This window comes from Myxocyprinus asiaticus, chromosome 30 (genome assembly GCF_019703515.2).
Source record: "Myxocyprinus asiaticus isolate MX2 ecotype Aquarium Trade chromosome 30, UBuf_Myxa_2, whole genome shotgun sequence".
NCBI lineage: Eukaryota > Metazoa > Chordata > Actinopteri > Cypriniformes > Catostomidae > Myxocyprinus > Myxocyprinus asiaticus.
The window spans coordinates 39,388,698-39,403,074 of record NC_059373.1 but is presented as its reverse complement, the minus strand read 5'-3'; the positions used below and the strand labels follow the sequence as shown (position 1 = coordinate 39,403,074).

The 14,377-nt window shown below is 38.6% G+C and overlaps 1 protein-coding gene across 7 annotated transcripts in view; it reads left to right on the top strand.

The window, feature by feature from the left end:
* LOC127420688 (phosphatase and actin regulator 4A-like) overlaps positions 1-14,377 on the top strand; it is a 108,924-nt gene that overhangs the window by 48,839 nt on the left and 45,708 nt on the right. For all 7 annotated transcript variants that reach the window (XR_007893847.1, XM_051663154.1, XM_051663152.1 and 4 more), the window contains 2 exons: positions 7,668-7,832; positions 8,260-8,340. Coding sequence is in view for 6 of the 7 variants with exons in the window: in XM_051663154.1 (XP_051519114.1) it covers positions 7,668-7,832; positions 8,260-8,340 (246 nt within the window). In the remaining variant the exon portion in view is untranslated. The remainder of the gene's footprint in view (positions 1-7,667; positions 7,833-8,259; positions 8,341-14,377) is intronic.

Here is a 14,377-nt window from a genome sequence, read left to right as displayed (position 1 = left end):
ATTCGATATACATCGATTATGGTCTGTCAATCAATTAAAAATGTTAATCAAATTAATTACATGATATGCCGATTAATTAATCACATATATAAATATTTGCTGAGAAAGGTCCTCCAATAACAATAATTAAATTTATAATGGTTGAATAATTTTAAATAGTTATAGGCCTATTTAAATAAGTATAATACTGTATATATTATTAATCTAACAATTCAGATAATTTAATTAAAATGAATTACATTGTTGTGGCAGATAAGTAAAGCATTAATTAGACAACACAAAAAGTGGCTTTAGAAGTATAAATACTATACACAATCAAGGCTCCAGACTAAAAAAAATGACTAAGGAGCCATTGGCTCCTAAACTGAAACATTTAGGAGCTAAATGGCTGTTTTAGTTGCCACATCACAGAATTGCTCGATTTAGATTGACTGAAGATAGAAAGCCAAAGAAAAGACAGCCGATAGCTCATTAATCAGGTATTTAATATATATACTGTATAGTTGAGTGCACAAATTTGCATTCCCCTTTTGTCTCATAAGTTTATATAAGTGTATAAATATAGAGTTGAAGTCAGAAGTTTAAATACACTTAGGCTGAAGTCATTAAAACTATTTTTTAACCACTCCACAGATTTCATATTAGCAAACTATAGTTTTGGCAAGTTGTTTAGGACATCTACTTTGTGCATGACAAGTAATTTTTCCATCAATTGTTTACAGACAGATTGTTTTACTTTTAATTGTCTATATCACAATTCCAGTGGGTCAGAAGTTTACATACACTAAGTTAACTGTACCTTTAAGCATCTTGGAATATTCCAGAAAATTGCCTACCTTCAAACTCTGTGCCTCTTTGCTTGACGTCATGGGAAAATCAAAAGAAATCAGCCAAGACCTCAGAAAAAAAATTGTGGACCTCCACAAGTCTGGTTCATCCTTGGGAGCAATTTCCAAATGCCTGAAATTACCATGTTCATCTGAACAAACAGTAGTACACAAGTATAAACACCATGGGGCCACGCAGCCATCATACCGCTCAGGAAGGAGATGCATTCTGTCTCCTAGAGATGAAAGTAGTTTGGTGAAAAAAGTGCAAATCAATCCCAGAACAACAGCAAAGGACCTTGTGAAGATGCTGGAGGAAACAGGTAGACAAGTATCTATATCCACAGTAAAACGAGTCCTATATCGACATAACCTGAAAGGCTGCTCAGCAAGGAAGAAGCCAATGCTCCAAAACCGCCATAAAAAAGCCAGCCTATAGTTTGCAAGTGCTCATGGTGACAAAGATCTTTGAGAAAAGGCGTGTGCAAGCAAGGAGGCCTACAAACCTTACTCAGTTACACCAGTTCTGTCTGGAGAAATAGGCCAAAAACTTATTGTGAGAAGCTTGTGGAAGGCTACCCAAAATGTTTGACCCAAGTTAAACAATTTAAAGGGGTCATGAACTGAGAAATCAAAATTCCCTTGATCTTTTGACATATAAGAGGTCATTGTACTATAAAAACATTCTGTAAGTTTCAGAGCTCAAAACTTTCTTGTTAGTCTAAAAACAGCTTATATTGAAGCCAATCTGTCAAAACGACAGGATGTGGAATGTGCCACTTTATTACGTAATAGTGTGGCTAAACACCGCCTCCGCAGAAGAAGATCAATGCCTGCTTCTACATCACTGCCTGTTTAGCCCCGCCCACCGATTCACGCATGTAGTAGGAAAATAACGAGAGAGGCAAACGCAGGTCTACGCAGAAACCAAACGATAAAGATGGCTCTGAAGACAAGACGCTGTGCATTGCCAAGTTGTGGAAAAACTTTTCATTGCCTTCTTTCTGATCCCAACATTAGGAAAGAGTGGATGAACTTTATTTTTAATGAAGTTCCAGACACGTCAGTAAGAACTTGGTCCTTTGTTCACTTCATTTTACTCAAAAGATTCGTTTACAAACAAGGCACAATTCGATGCAGGATTTTCAGAAATATTGAAACTAAAAGACGATGCTGTGCCGACTATATTGGATCCGACAGTAATGTCGCACCACGCAAGTGTGAGTAACTGTTTTTATTACGTGGTCACTATTGCTTTGTCTGTTATTACAGATCATTTGATATGTACTGAGTATTTATGCGTTTTTAACCTAAATCACAGCAGCGTCCATCTATGAAGGATGTAGGATTTTTAAATATGCAAAACTGTTAGCCAATCATACCAGTGGGCATTTACTTGTGAGTCTACAATCCGCAACGCCTATTCAAACGGTGTGTTACGATGAGGGGGGGTCAAAACAGGACAGAAAATAGTCTATTACTTCTAAATTATGATGTTTTTTTTATGTAAAACATTCTTGATAACATTATAAGTGGACCTCAGAGAACAGTACAAAATATAAAAAAGGCAGTTCATGACCCCTTTAAAGACAATGCTACCAAATACTAACAAATTGTATGTAAACTTCTGACTCACTGGGAATGTGATGAAAGAAATAAAGCAAAAATAAATAATTCTCTCTACTATTATTCTGAAATTTCACTTTCTTAAAATAAAGAAGTGATCCTAACTGACAGGGAATGTTTTCTACGATTAAATGTCAGGAATTATGAAAAACTGAGTTTAAATATATTAGGCTAAGGTGTATGTAAACTTGACTTCAACTGTGTGTGTTTATATTATATATATATATATATATATATATATATATATATATATATATATGTATGTTGAATTCAGAAGTTTACATACACCTTAGCCAAATACATTAGCCAATCAGTTTTTCACAACTAAACTAACAAAATATACTTCTATACAAGATCTATTCTCAAAAAGCAAGTCTAAATATCTTATATGCTGCTTCTCAGGTGAATGCGTCTTTTTTTTAAAGGAGTTTTAGATATTTAAAAATATTTGTATTTTTTAAATTATATTCAACATTTTCAGATAAAAATTTTTTCTTCTGCAGTATAGCTGCTAAAGAAAATGTACGTTGTTTTAACGGAGTTTTAGATATTTATATTGGAAAACAAGCCAAAACAAAAACAAATCAAAAACGTATTTTGTTGCCGTGTATAATGGGGTGAAGACTACCCTCTCTCACCTTTCTGTTCACTTCAATCCATCTTTAACTCACACACACACAAAAAAAAAACTTTCTCCAGTGTTTCCAACAAGATTTTGTGAGACTGGTGGATGGACCTCGGATCCTCTAAAGGTGTATGGGGACATGCTCCCCCGGAAGAAAATGTTGTACATTTTAAAGTTAAATGCATCAATCTGGTGCATTTTGAGAGCAAAATTAAGAGGCTAGATCCATGAAGAACTTTGTGCTCTAGTAGTAATTTAATCATAAACACATTGGTTGTATAGATATGAATGGTGATGACACGGCAAAAAAGTTATACCCACAAAGCATGGTAAACGAATTTAACGTAGTTCACAAATGGTCAAAATACAAAATCGACTAGATCATACATTTGAGCTATCAAAGAAATGAATCAAAAGTGGTTACCTGTGTTGAACTTGCTCCTCAGATGCTGACTGGGAGTGAGAGATGCTTTGCCAAAGCAGCGGCGCAAAACACAATGCTATAGATCTTTTATGTTATTATGAGAATTGTAAAAATATTTTCTGTTCATTATGAGCTAACTAACTTTCCTAAGGTAAATGAGGAGTGCTGATTGGAGAGAGGGTAAATGCAGCACTTCCGTTTAAATTGACAGCAGCTGAAGCAATTTTACGCCGCATTTAAAAGCAAAAAACAGCATTTAAAGTTTGAATTTCATGATAACATTGACCTAAGTTGAAAGCTGAGACTAAAAAACCCAGAACAGTAAAAAATAACGTTTTTCACCAAATTTCATGTTTCTCCAAAAGCGGCCCATTGCGTCATACATTCAATGTGGCGTCATACCACTTATCTAAGCGAACGATGTGATAAAACTATTGTTCCTATGAACAGACAACAAAGTCTACGTGGCAAATGCGCTATGGTCTAGCGTACTAGCAATCTAGTTTTGCCACTTTTCATACCATGGCGCTCCCTCATAATACAGCACCTTTGACAAGAAAGGGAGAAATAGTAAAAATGCTTTGTTTGTGTAATGTAACGCTGCACGATTCTGGATAAATTGAGAATAACGATTATCTTGCTAAGAATAAAGATCACGGTTCACTCACGATTCTGAAGAAAAATGCTTATTTCAGTGATTTACAAAACCTGGACATAAGGGTACTAAACAAAGTAACATGTAATTTACTAGAGGTTCTGACAAAATGTTCTCTGCTTCAATCTATGCAAAAATGCAATAAAGTTGTATGTTCTAAGTCCACAAGAGGGTGCAATGTATACATTATACACCAAACAGCACCTTGTTATTATTGCAAAAAAAAAAAAATAATGTTTATAATGTTTCCAGGAGTGTTGGTTATTAATGTTTTTGAGATGTTACAGACATTACAGCTGAATTTCTGTGAAGCTGCTTTGGAACAATGTGTATTGGGAAATTCACAAATTGTATCGCCCCCTTTAGCATCAATGACAGCGTGCAGTCTTTTGTAATAGTTATCATGAGGCCCCAAATTCTTGCAGGTGGTATAGCTGCCCATTCGTCTTGGCAAAATGCCTCCAGATCATGCAAAGTATTGGTCGTCTTGCATGATCCACACATTTGAGATCTCCCCAGAGTGGCTCAATGATATTAAGGTCAGGAGACTGTGATGGCCACTCCAGAACCTTCACCTTTTTCTGCTGTAACCACTGGAGGGTCAACCTGGCCTTGTGCTTAGGGTCATTGTCGTGCTGGAAAGTCCAAGAGCGTCCCATGCGCAGCTTTCGTGCAGAAGAATGCAAATTGTCTACCAGTATTTTCTGATAACATGCTGCATTCATCTTGCCATCAATTTTCACAAGATTCCCTGTGCCTTTAGAGCTCACACACCCCCAAAACATCAGTGAGCCACCACCATGCTTCACAGTGGGGATGGTATTCTTTTCACTATAGGCCTTGTTGACCTCTCTCCAAACATAGCGCTTATGGTTGTGACCATAAAGCTCTATTTTGGTCTCATCACTCCAAATTACAGTGTGCCAGAAGCTGTGAGGCGTGTCAAGGTGTTGTTGGGCATATTGTAACCGGGCTTTTTTGTGGCATTGGCGCAGTAAAGGCTTCTTTCTGGCAACTCGACCATGCAGCTCATTTTTGTTCAAGTATCGTCGTATTGTGCTCCTTGAAACAACCACACCATCTTTTTCCAGAGCAGCCTGTATTTCTCCTGAGGTTACCTGTGGGTTTTTCTTTGTATCCTGAACAATTCTTCTGGCAGTTGTGGCTGAAATCTTTCTTGGTCTACCTGACCTTGGCTTGGTATCAAGAGATCCCTGAATTTTCCACTTCTTATTAAGTGATTGAACAGTACTGACTGGCATTTTCAAGGCTTTGGATATCTTTTGATATCCTTTTCCATCTTTATAAGTTCCATTACCTTGTTACGCAGGTCTTTTGACAGTTCTTTTCTGCTCCCCATGGCTCAGTATCTAGCCTGCACAGTGCATCCAAGTGAGAGCTAACAAACTCATTGACTATTTATACACAGACATTAATTGCAATTTAAAAAGCCACAGGTGTGGGAAATTAACCTTTAATTGCCATTAGAACCTGTGTGTGTCACCTTGTGTGTCTGTAACAAGGCCAAACATTCAAGGGTATGTAAACTTTTGATCAGGGCCATTTGGGTGATTTCTGTTATCATTATGATTTAAAAAGGAGCCAAACAACTATGTGATGATAAATGGCTTCATATGAGCACTATCCTTAAATAAAAGACAATTTTATTAAAATTTGTTTGCATGTTCAGACATATTTTCAAAATCAATGGCAAAATTTCACAATTTCTGCCAGGGTATGCAAACTTTTGAGCACAACTGTGTGTGTGTGTGTGTGTGTGTGTGTGTGTGTGTGTGTATATATATATATATATATATATATATATATATATATATATATATATATATATAAACGATACAAATAAAAATGATTTGACTTGATTTGACTTTTTTTTTTTTTTTTTTTTTTTTTTTTTTTTTACTTTGGCAACAAAATCTTAGTGTTCTCTCTTGTCAAAAGTTTAACCCTTTACTGACAGCCTGAACTGAAATCAGTCTGTTTAAATGAAATGTATATTTACATTTAGTCATTTAGCAGAGGCTAATTGCATTAAGTGTTGATTGGTTAATTGGTCATGGAACAGATGTGTTTTTCAGCTGTTTCTTGAATGCTGAAATGGTATCAGCAGATTGTGTGGAGGTTGCAAGCTCATTTCACCACAGAGGAACAGAGAGAGTGAATTATCGAGAAATGGACTTTGTGCCTCTTTGCGACGGGACCACCAGGTGCTACTCGTTCATTTACCACAGAGAGCGAGTTGGGACATAGACCTGGAGGAGTGAGTTGAAGTAAGAGGGTGATGTTCCATTGGCTGTTTTGAAGACCAGAGTCAAAGCCTTGAATTTGATGTGAGCAGCTACTGGCAGCCAGTGGAGTGAAATCTAGAGGAGGGTGACTTGAACCCTCTTTGTCTGATTGAAGACCAGACACGCTGCAGCGTTCTGGATCATCTGCAGTGGCTTAATCATGCTAGCTTGGAGAACTGCGAACAGGACATTACAGTAGTACAGTCTTGAAATGACCAGAGATTGTATCAGGAGCTGTGTATCATATTCAGACAGGAAAGGTCTGATTTTCCTGATGTTGTAAAGCTCAAACCTGCAAGACCGTGTGATTGATGAGATGTTGGCAGTGAAATTAAGCTGCTCATTCATCACCCGTCCCAGGTTCCAGGCTGTCTTTATTGGCATTAGGGTAGTTGAACAGAGATCAATAGAGAGGTTGTGGTCAACAAATGGGTTGTCTGGGATCACGAGAAGTTCTGTCTTGGCTAGGTTGAGCTGAAGGTGACATTCCTTTATCTAGGATGAGATCTCCAAGAGGTAGGCAGAGATATGAGCTGAATTAAATTATTCATAGCGAATAGCGAAGACAGAACACAATGTCTGCGCAGGAGGATGCAGGGTCGCACAAGGATAATATTAATAGTATCCATATAATGTGCACGAATGTGCTTTTTTATCTTAAATGCAATTAATATTTAATTTTGAATTTTAATTTGACAGTCTTACCTTGAACATTAACTTAGCAGTCAGTTTTAGGATAATCAGTGGGACCTGTATGCCTTAGACAGGGCTCCAGACAAAAAAAAATCAGTTAAGGAGCCATTGGCTCCTAAAAGAAAAAAAAAAGGCGCCCAACTTACGTTTTACATTTTTAAAACACTTTCAGTCATCCTGACGTGTGTACGTCTGCCCTCCTTTTACAGTGTCAGCATTTTCATTCATCCTGTGGATGACCATAATTATGTCAGCATCACTTGGCCATTGAGTGTAGATTGGTATCCTCCTCCTCTTTTTTGCAGAAAGCCAGTATTTGACATATGGTTCAGGATCAAACTGTTCAAGTGATGGGCCCTCTTTGCTGATCCTGATCAAGTCTTCCAAGGTTGACACATGGAGTGAATTGCGTACCTTTTGATGATGGTTCAAAAACTACAAAAACTTTAAAAAGGACATTTTCTTTTAAGAATGAAACTAATAATTGTTCTGTCTCTTTCCATCTCCTCAGATGATGAAGTCGACCATAGTGTGCCAGTTGGTGATGGGGCGAATCCAGCAGGAGGAACCCCTTTGGGAAAGGGCAAGACCAAGTTCCCCAACCTGGGCAAGATCTTCAAACCCTGGAAGTGGAGGAAGAAAAGAAGCAGTGATAAGTTCAACGAAACATCAGAAGGTACATGTCTGTCATGAGTCCAGACAATAAGACTAAACAGGTATAATTATTTCTCTGCTGATACTGATTCAGAACTCCAGACTAAAATTCTAATTTGTTTATGCTGCCTTCTGATATCAACTTTTTTATTGTAATAACAAAGCAGTGATTAGCTTAGATCTTTGATCGTTTTCAGTGACATTAATGACTTCTGTACTACAAGTAGAATGCTTTAATCCTGTAGAACTGTCGGGTTCACTATCTCAGGCACTCCTGAAATAAAACATCTAGCAACAAATGCTAAAATGTCATCATTGGGGTTGAAACAGCATTTTGGAGCTGGTGTTTGAATAATTTTTCAAATATTCTGGAAATTAATGTGTTTAAAGTTAGAAAGTGGCTTGTGAGATGAGACTAATGTGTTTCTGTTTTCTTTCTGAATGATCAGTGCTGGAAAGGAAGATATCGATGAGGAAGCCCAGAGAGGAGCTGATAGAGCGAGGTTTGCTAAAGGACATCCCGGAGAATGGTACGGCAGGAGAGACAAACGCACTCAATAAAGTTGAATGAAGGGCATGAATCACAGATAAAGTTGAGATTGTCACATTGTTTTGAATTTGATAGTTTAACCCTAGAATGCAAAAAGAATGTCAAATTGACCCGAAGGGGTCTGATGTTTGGAAGATTTTATCAAAGAATAAATACATATATATATATATATATATATATATATATATATATATATATATATATATATATATACACACACACACACACACAGTTGCAATCTAAATTATTCAACCCCCCCCCCCCCCTTAAAAAAAAGTTTTAAACTTTACATCTATATCAGTTGAGTGACACATTCATAGTCATAGTGTGAATATATAACCTAATATTTGTAAATAGCAGGATTTAAAAAAACAAAAAAAAACAGCCATGTCATAATTATTTAACCCCTATTGCTTGTAGCTGTTCCTTAAATATGTAAGGCTACACAAGTAATTGTTTTAAAAAACAATTAAGTCATCAGTCTGCAATGGCACTTATTTAATTTTTAAAATTCAAGTTTAGCATTGTAAGCAAAAATGTATTTCTATGCAAAAAATGCAATTAAAAATAAGCTGTCTCAAAAGCTAATAGAGGAGATTTCATTACACAAGAAAGGTCATGGCTAAAAGTACATTTCCAAGGCACTTCAATTTCCAACAGACAAAGTTGGCAGCACCATTCATAATTTTTTTTAAAATATGGTACAACAGCAACCTTCTTGGGGTGTGGAAGAAAGCAAAACTTCACCAAGGGAAATGTTGACTTGAATATTCAAGAAGTAATTAGGAAAGACCTGTGGAGTCCTGGAAGAAGGTTTTATAGACGTATTACACTAAACTGAAAATGAGTTTTAGACCCATGGGTCAGCATTACGTCTGGAGTAAGATGACAAGGTGATGACAAGAACGACACCATCCCCACAGTCAAGCATGGAGGTGGGTCAGTCATGTTATGGGGGTGTTTTGCGGCTGCAGGAAACGGCTATCCTGACTATGTGACTGACACCATTGATTCTTTCAGGTATCAGGCCATTTTGGCATGAAAAATGTGATGCCTTCAGAGTGTAAATTGCAGCTCGGTGATCACTGGAATTTCCAGTAAGACAATAACACCAAGGATACATCCAAGTTGTCCAAAATCTGGTTCAGGGATAGGTCGTTGAATGTCCTTAAATGGCCCTTTCAGTCCATCATTAAAATCCCATTGCAAACCTTTGTTGGGATTTCAAGGAAGCAGTGGCAGCACAGAAACCAAAGAATGTCAATGAGCTGGAAGCTTACCTGAAACATTTATTTGCTGTTATTAAGGATAAAGGATGCTCCACAAATGATTGACTTTGGGGGTTGAATATTTTTGACATGACATTTGTGGAAAGAATTAGTTATTTTTTATTTTAAAATTTGGGTAAACTGAACTCTTTGTTCTCAAAATCACTCAAATGTGTATTAAAAACTTACTTTGACTGTTTACTGAGGTTTTAGTTGATGTGTTTTAATTCACATCACCAGAATGTATCGCTGGTCAGGGGGGTTCAATAATTTTGATTGCAACTGTGTATGTATGTGTATATATATATATATATATAACTCAGCAAAAAACTAAACGTCCCTTTTTCAGGACACTGTATTTTAAAGATAATTTTGTAACAATCCAAATAACTTTACAGGTCTTTATTGTAAAGTGTTTAAACAATGTTGTCCATGCTTGTTCAGTGAACCATAAACAATTAATGAACATGCACCAGTGCAACGGTCGTTAAGACACTAACAGCTTACAGAAGGTAGGCAATTAAGGTCACAGTTATAAAAACTTAGGACACTAAAGAGACCTTTCTATTGACTCTGAAAAACACCAAAATAAAGATGCCCAGGGTCCCTGCTCATCTGCGTAAATGTGCCTGAGGCATGCTGCATGGAGGCATGAGGACTGCAGATGTGTCCAGGGCAATAAAGTGCAATGTCTGTACTGTGAGACACCTAAGACAATGCTACAGGGAGACAGGCAGAACAGCTGATCATCCTAAAAGTGACAGACCATGTGTAACAACACCTGCACAGGATCGGTACATCCGAATATCACACATGCAACTGCCCGAGTTAAACCAGGAGCGCACAATCCTCCATCAGTGCTCAGACTGTCCACAATAGGCTGGGAGAGGCTGGACTGAGGGCTTGTAGGCCTGTTGTAAGGTAGGTCCTTACCAGACATCACCGGCAACAATGTCGCCTATGGGCACAAACCCACCTTCGATGGATCAGACAGGACTGGCAAAAAGTGTTCTTCACTGACGAGTTGCGGTTTTGTCTCAGCAGGCATGATGGTTGGACTCACGTTTATCGTCGAAGGAATGAGCGTTACACCGAGGCCTGTACTCTGCAGCGGGATAGATTTGGAGGTGGAGGGTCCGTCATGGTCTGGGGCGGTGTGTCACAGCATCATCGGACTGAGCTTGTTGTCATTGCAGGCAGTCTCAGCATTGTGCGTTACAGGGAAGACATCTTCCTCCCTCATGTGGTACCCTTCCTGCAGGCTCATCCAGACATGATCCTTCAGCATGACAATGCCACCAGCCATACTGCTCGTTCTGTGCATGATTTCCTGCAAGACAGGAATGTCAGTGTTCTGTCATGGCCAGCGAAGAGCCCGGATCTCAATCCCATTGAGCACGTCTGGAACCTGTTGGATCGGAGGGTGAGTGCTAGGGCCATTCCCCTGAGAAATGTCCGGGAACTTGCAAGTGCCTTGGTGGAAGAATGGTGTAACATCTCACAGCAAGAACTGGCAAATCTGGGGCAGTCCATAAGGAGGAGATGCACTGCAGTACTTAATGCAACTGGTGGCCACACCAGATACTGACTGTTACTTTTGATTTTGACCCCCCCCCCCCCCCCTTTGTTCAGGGACACATTATTCCATTTCTGTAAGTCACATGTCTGTGAAGCTTGTTCAGTTTATGTCTTAGTTGTTGAATCTTTTTATGTTCATTAAAATATTTACACGTTAGGTTTGCTGAAAATAAAAGCAGTTGAAAGTGAGAGGACGTTTCTTTTTTTGCTGAGTTTTATATATATATATATATATATATGCATACATACACAGTTGTGCTCAAAAGTTTGCATACCCTGGCAGAAATTATGACTGATCATGCAAAAAACTTTTTTTTTAAGGATGGTCTTTTATTTAAGGATAGTGATCATATGAAGCCATTTATCATCACATAGTTGTTTGGCTCCTTTTTAAATCATAATGATAACAGAAATCACCCAAATGGCCCTGATCAAAAGTTTACATACCCTTGAATGTTTGGCCTTGTTACAGACACACAAGGTGACACACACAGGTTTAAATAGCAATTAAAGGATAATTTCCCACACCTGTGGCTTTTTAAATTGCAATTAGTGTCTGTGTATAAATAGTCAATGAGTTTGTTAGCTCTCACATGGATGCACTGAGCAGGCTAGATACTGAGCCATGGGGAGCAGAAAAGAACTGTCAAAAGACCTGCGTAACAAGGTAATGGAACTTTATAAAGATGGAAAAGGATATAAAAAGATATCCAAAGCCTTGAACATGCCAGTCAGTACTGTTCAATCACTTATTAAGAAGTGGAAAATTCAGGGATCTCTTGATACCAAGCTAAGGTCGGGTAGACCAAGAAAGAATTCAGCCACAACTGCTAGAAGAATTGTTCGGGATACAAAGAAAAACCCACAGGTAACCTCAGGAGAAATACAGGCTGCTCTGGAAAAAGATGGTGTGGTTGTTTCAAGGAGCACAATATGACAATACTTGAACAAAAATGAGCTGCATGGTCGAGTTGCCAGAAAGAAGCACCAATGCCACAAAAAAGTCCGGTTACAATATGCCCAACAACACCTTGACACGCCTCACAGCTTCTGGCACACTGTAATTTGGAGTGATGAGACCAAAATAGAGCTTTATGGTCACAACCATAAGCGCTATGTTTGGAGAGGGATCAACAAGGCCTATATTGAAAAGAATACCATCCCCACTGTGAAGCATGGTGGTGGTTCACTGATGTTTTGGGGGTGTTTGAGCTCTAAAGGCACGGGGAATCTTGTGAAAATTGATGGCAAGATGAATGCAGCATGTTATCAGAAAATACTGGCAGACAATTTGCATTCTTCTGCACGAAAGCTGCGCATGGGATGCTCTTGGACTTTCCAGCACGACAATGACCCTAAGCACAAGGCCAGGTTGACCCTCCAGTGGTTACAGCAGAAAAAGGTGAAGGTTCTGGAGTGGCCATCACAGTTTCCTGACCTTAATATCATCGAGCCACTCTGGGGAGATCTCAAACGTGCGGTTCATGCAAGATGACCAAATACTTTGCATGACCTGGAGGCATTTTGCCAAGACGAATGGGCAGCTATACCACCTGCAAGAATTTGGGGCCTCATGACAACTATTACAAAAGACTGCACGCTGTCATTGATGCTAAAGGGGGCAATACACTGTATTAAGAACTAAGGGTGTGAAGACTTTTGAACAGGGGTAATTAAAAAAAAATTTCATTGTTGCCATGTTTTGTTTTATGATTGTGCCATTCTGTTATAACCTACAGTTGAATATGAATCCCTTAAGAAATAAAAGGAATGTGTTTTGCCTGCTCACTCATGTTTTCTTTAAAAAATGGTACATATATTACCAATTCTCCAAGGGTATGCAAACTTTTGAGCACAACTGTGTGTATGTATATATATATATATATATATATATAATATGACGTTGGTGAGGGTCACAAACAAGATTTTTGAGGTTTTCATGGAAGATCAAAGAAACTTTATATATATACAGGTGCTGGTCATATAATTAGAATATCATCAAAAAGTTGATTTATTTCACTAATTCCATTCAAAAAGTGAAACTTGTATATTATATTCATTCATTACACACAGACTGATATATTTCAAATGTTTATTTCTTTTAATTTTGATGATTATAACTGACAACTAAGGAAAATCCCAAATTCAGTATCTCAGAAAATTAGAATATTGTGAAAAGGTTCAATATTGAAGACACCTGGTGCCACACTCTAATCAGCTAATTAACTCAAAACACCTGCAAAGGCCTTTAAATGGTCTCTCAGTCTAGTTCTGTACGCTACACAATCATGGGGAAGACTGCCGACTTGACAGTTGTCCAAAAGACGAACATTGACACATTGCACAAGGAGGGCAAGACACAAAAGGAGACACAAACTTATGTGCACAGAGCTCTGTGTCCAAGCACATTAATAGAGAGGCGAAGGGAAGGAAAAGATGTGGTAGAAAAAAGTGTACAAGCAATAGGGATAACCGCACCCTGGAGAGGATTGTGAAACAAAACCCATTCAAAAATGTGGGGGAAAACCACTACACACAGACGTATGCAAGACATGGGTTTCAGCTGTCGCATTCCTTGTGTCAAGCCACTCTTGAACAACAGACAGCGTCTGAAGCGTCTCGCCTGGGCTAAAGACAAAAAGGACTGGACTGCTGCTGAGTGGTCCAAAGTTGTTCTCTGATGAAAGTAAATTTTGCATTTCCTTTGGAAATCAGGGTCCCAGAGTCTGGAGGAAGAGAGGAGAGGCACACAATCCACGTTGCTTGAGGTCCAGTGTAAAGTTTCCACAGTCAGTGATGGTTTGGGGTGCCATGTCATCTGCTGGTGTTGGTCCACTGTGTTTTCTGAGGTCCAAGATCAACGCAGCCGTATACCAGGAAGTTTTAGAGCACTTCATGCTTCCTGCTGCTGACCAACTTTATGGAGATGCAGATTTCATTTTCCAACAGGACTTGGCACCTGCACACAGTGCCAAAGCTACCAGTATCTGGTTTAAGGACCATGGTATCCCTGTTCTTAATTGGCCAGCAAACTCGCCTGACCTTAACCCCATAGAAAATCTGTGGGGTATTGTGAAGAGGAAGATGCGATATGCCAGACCCAACAATGCAGAAGAGCTGAAGGCCACTATCAGAGCAACCTGGGCTCTCATAACACTTGAGCAGTGCCAC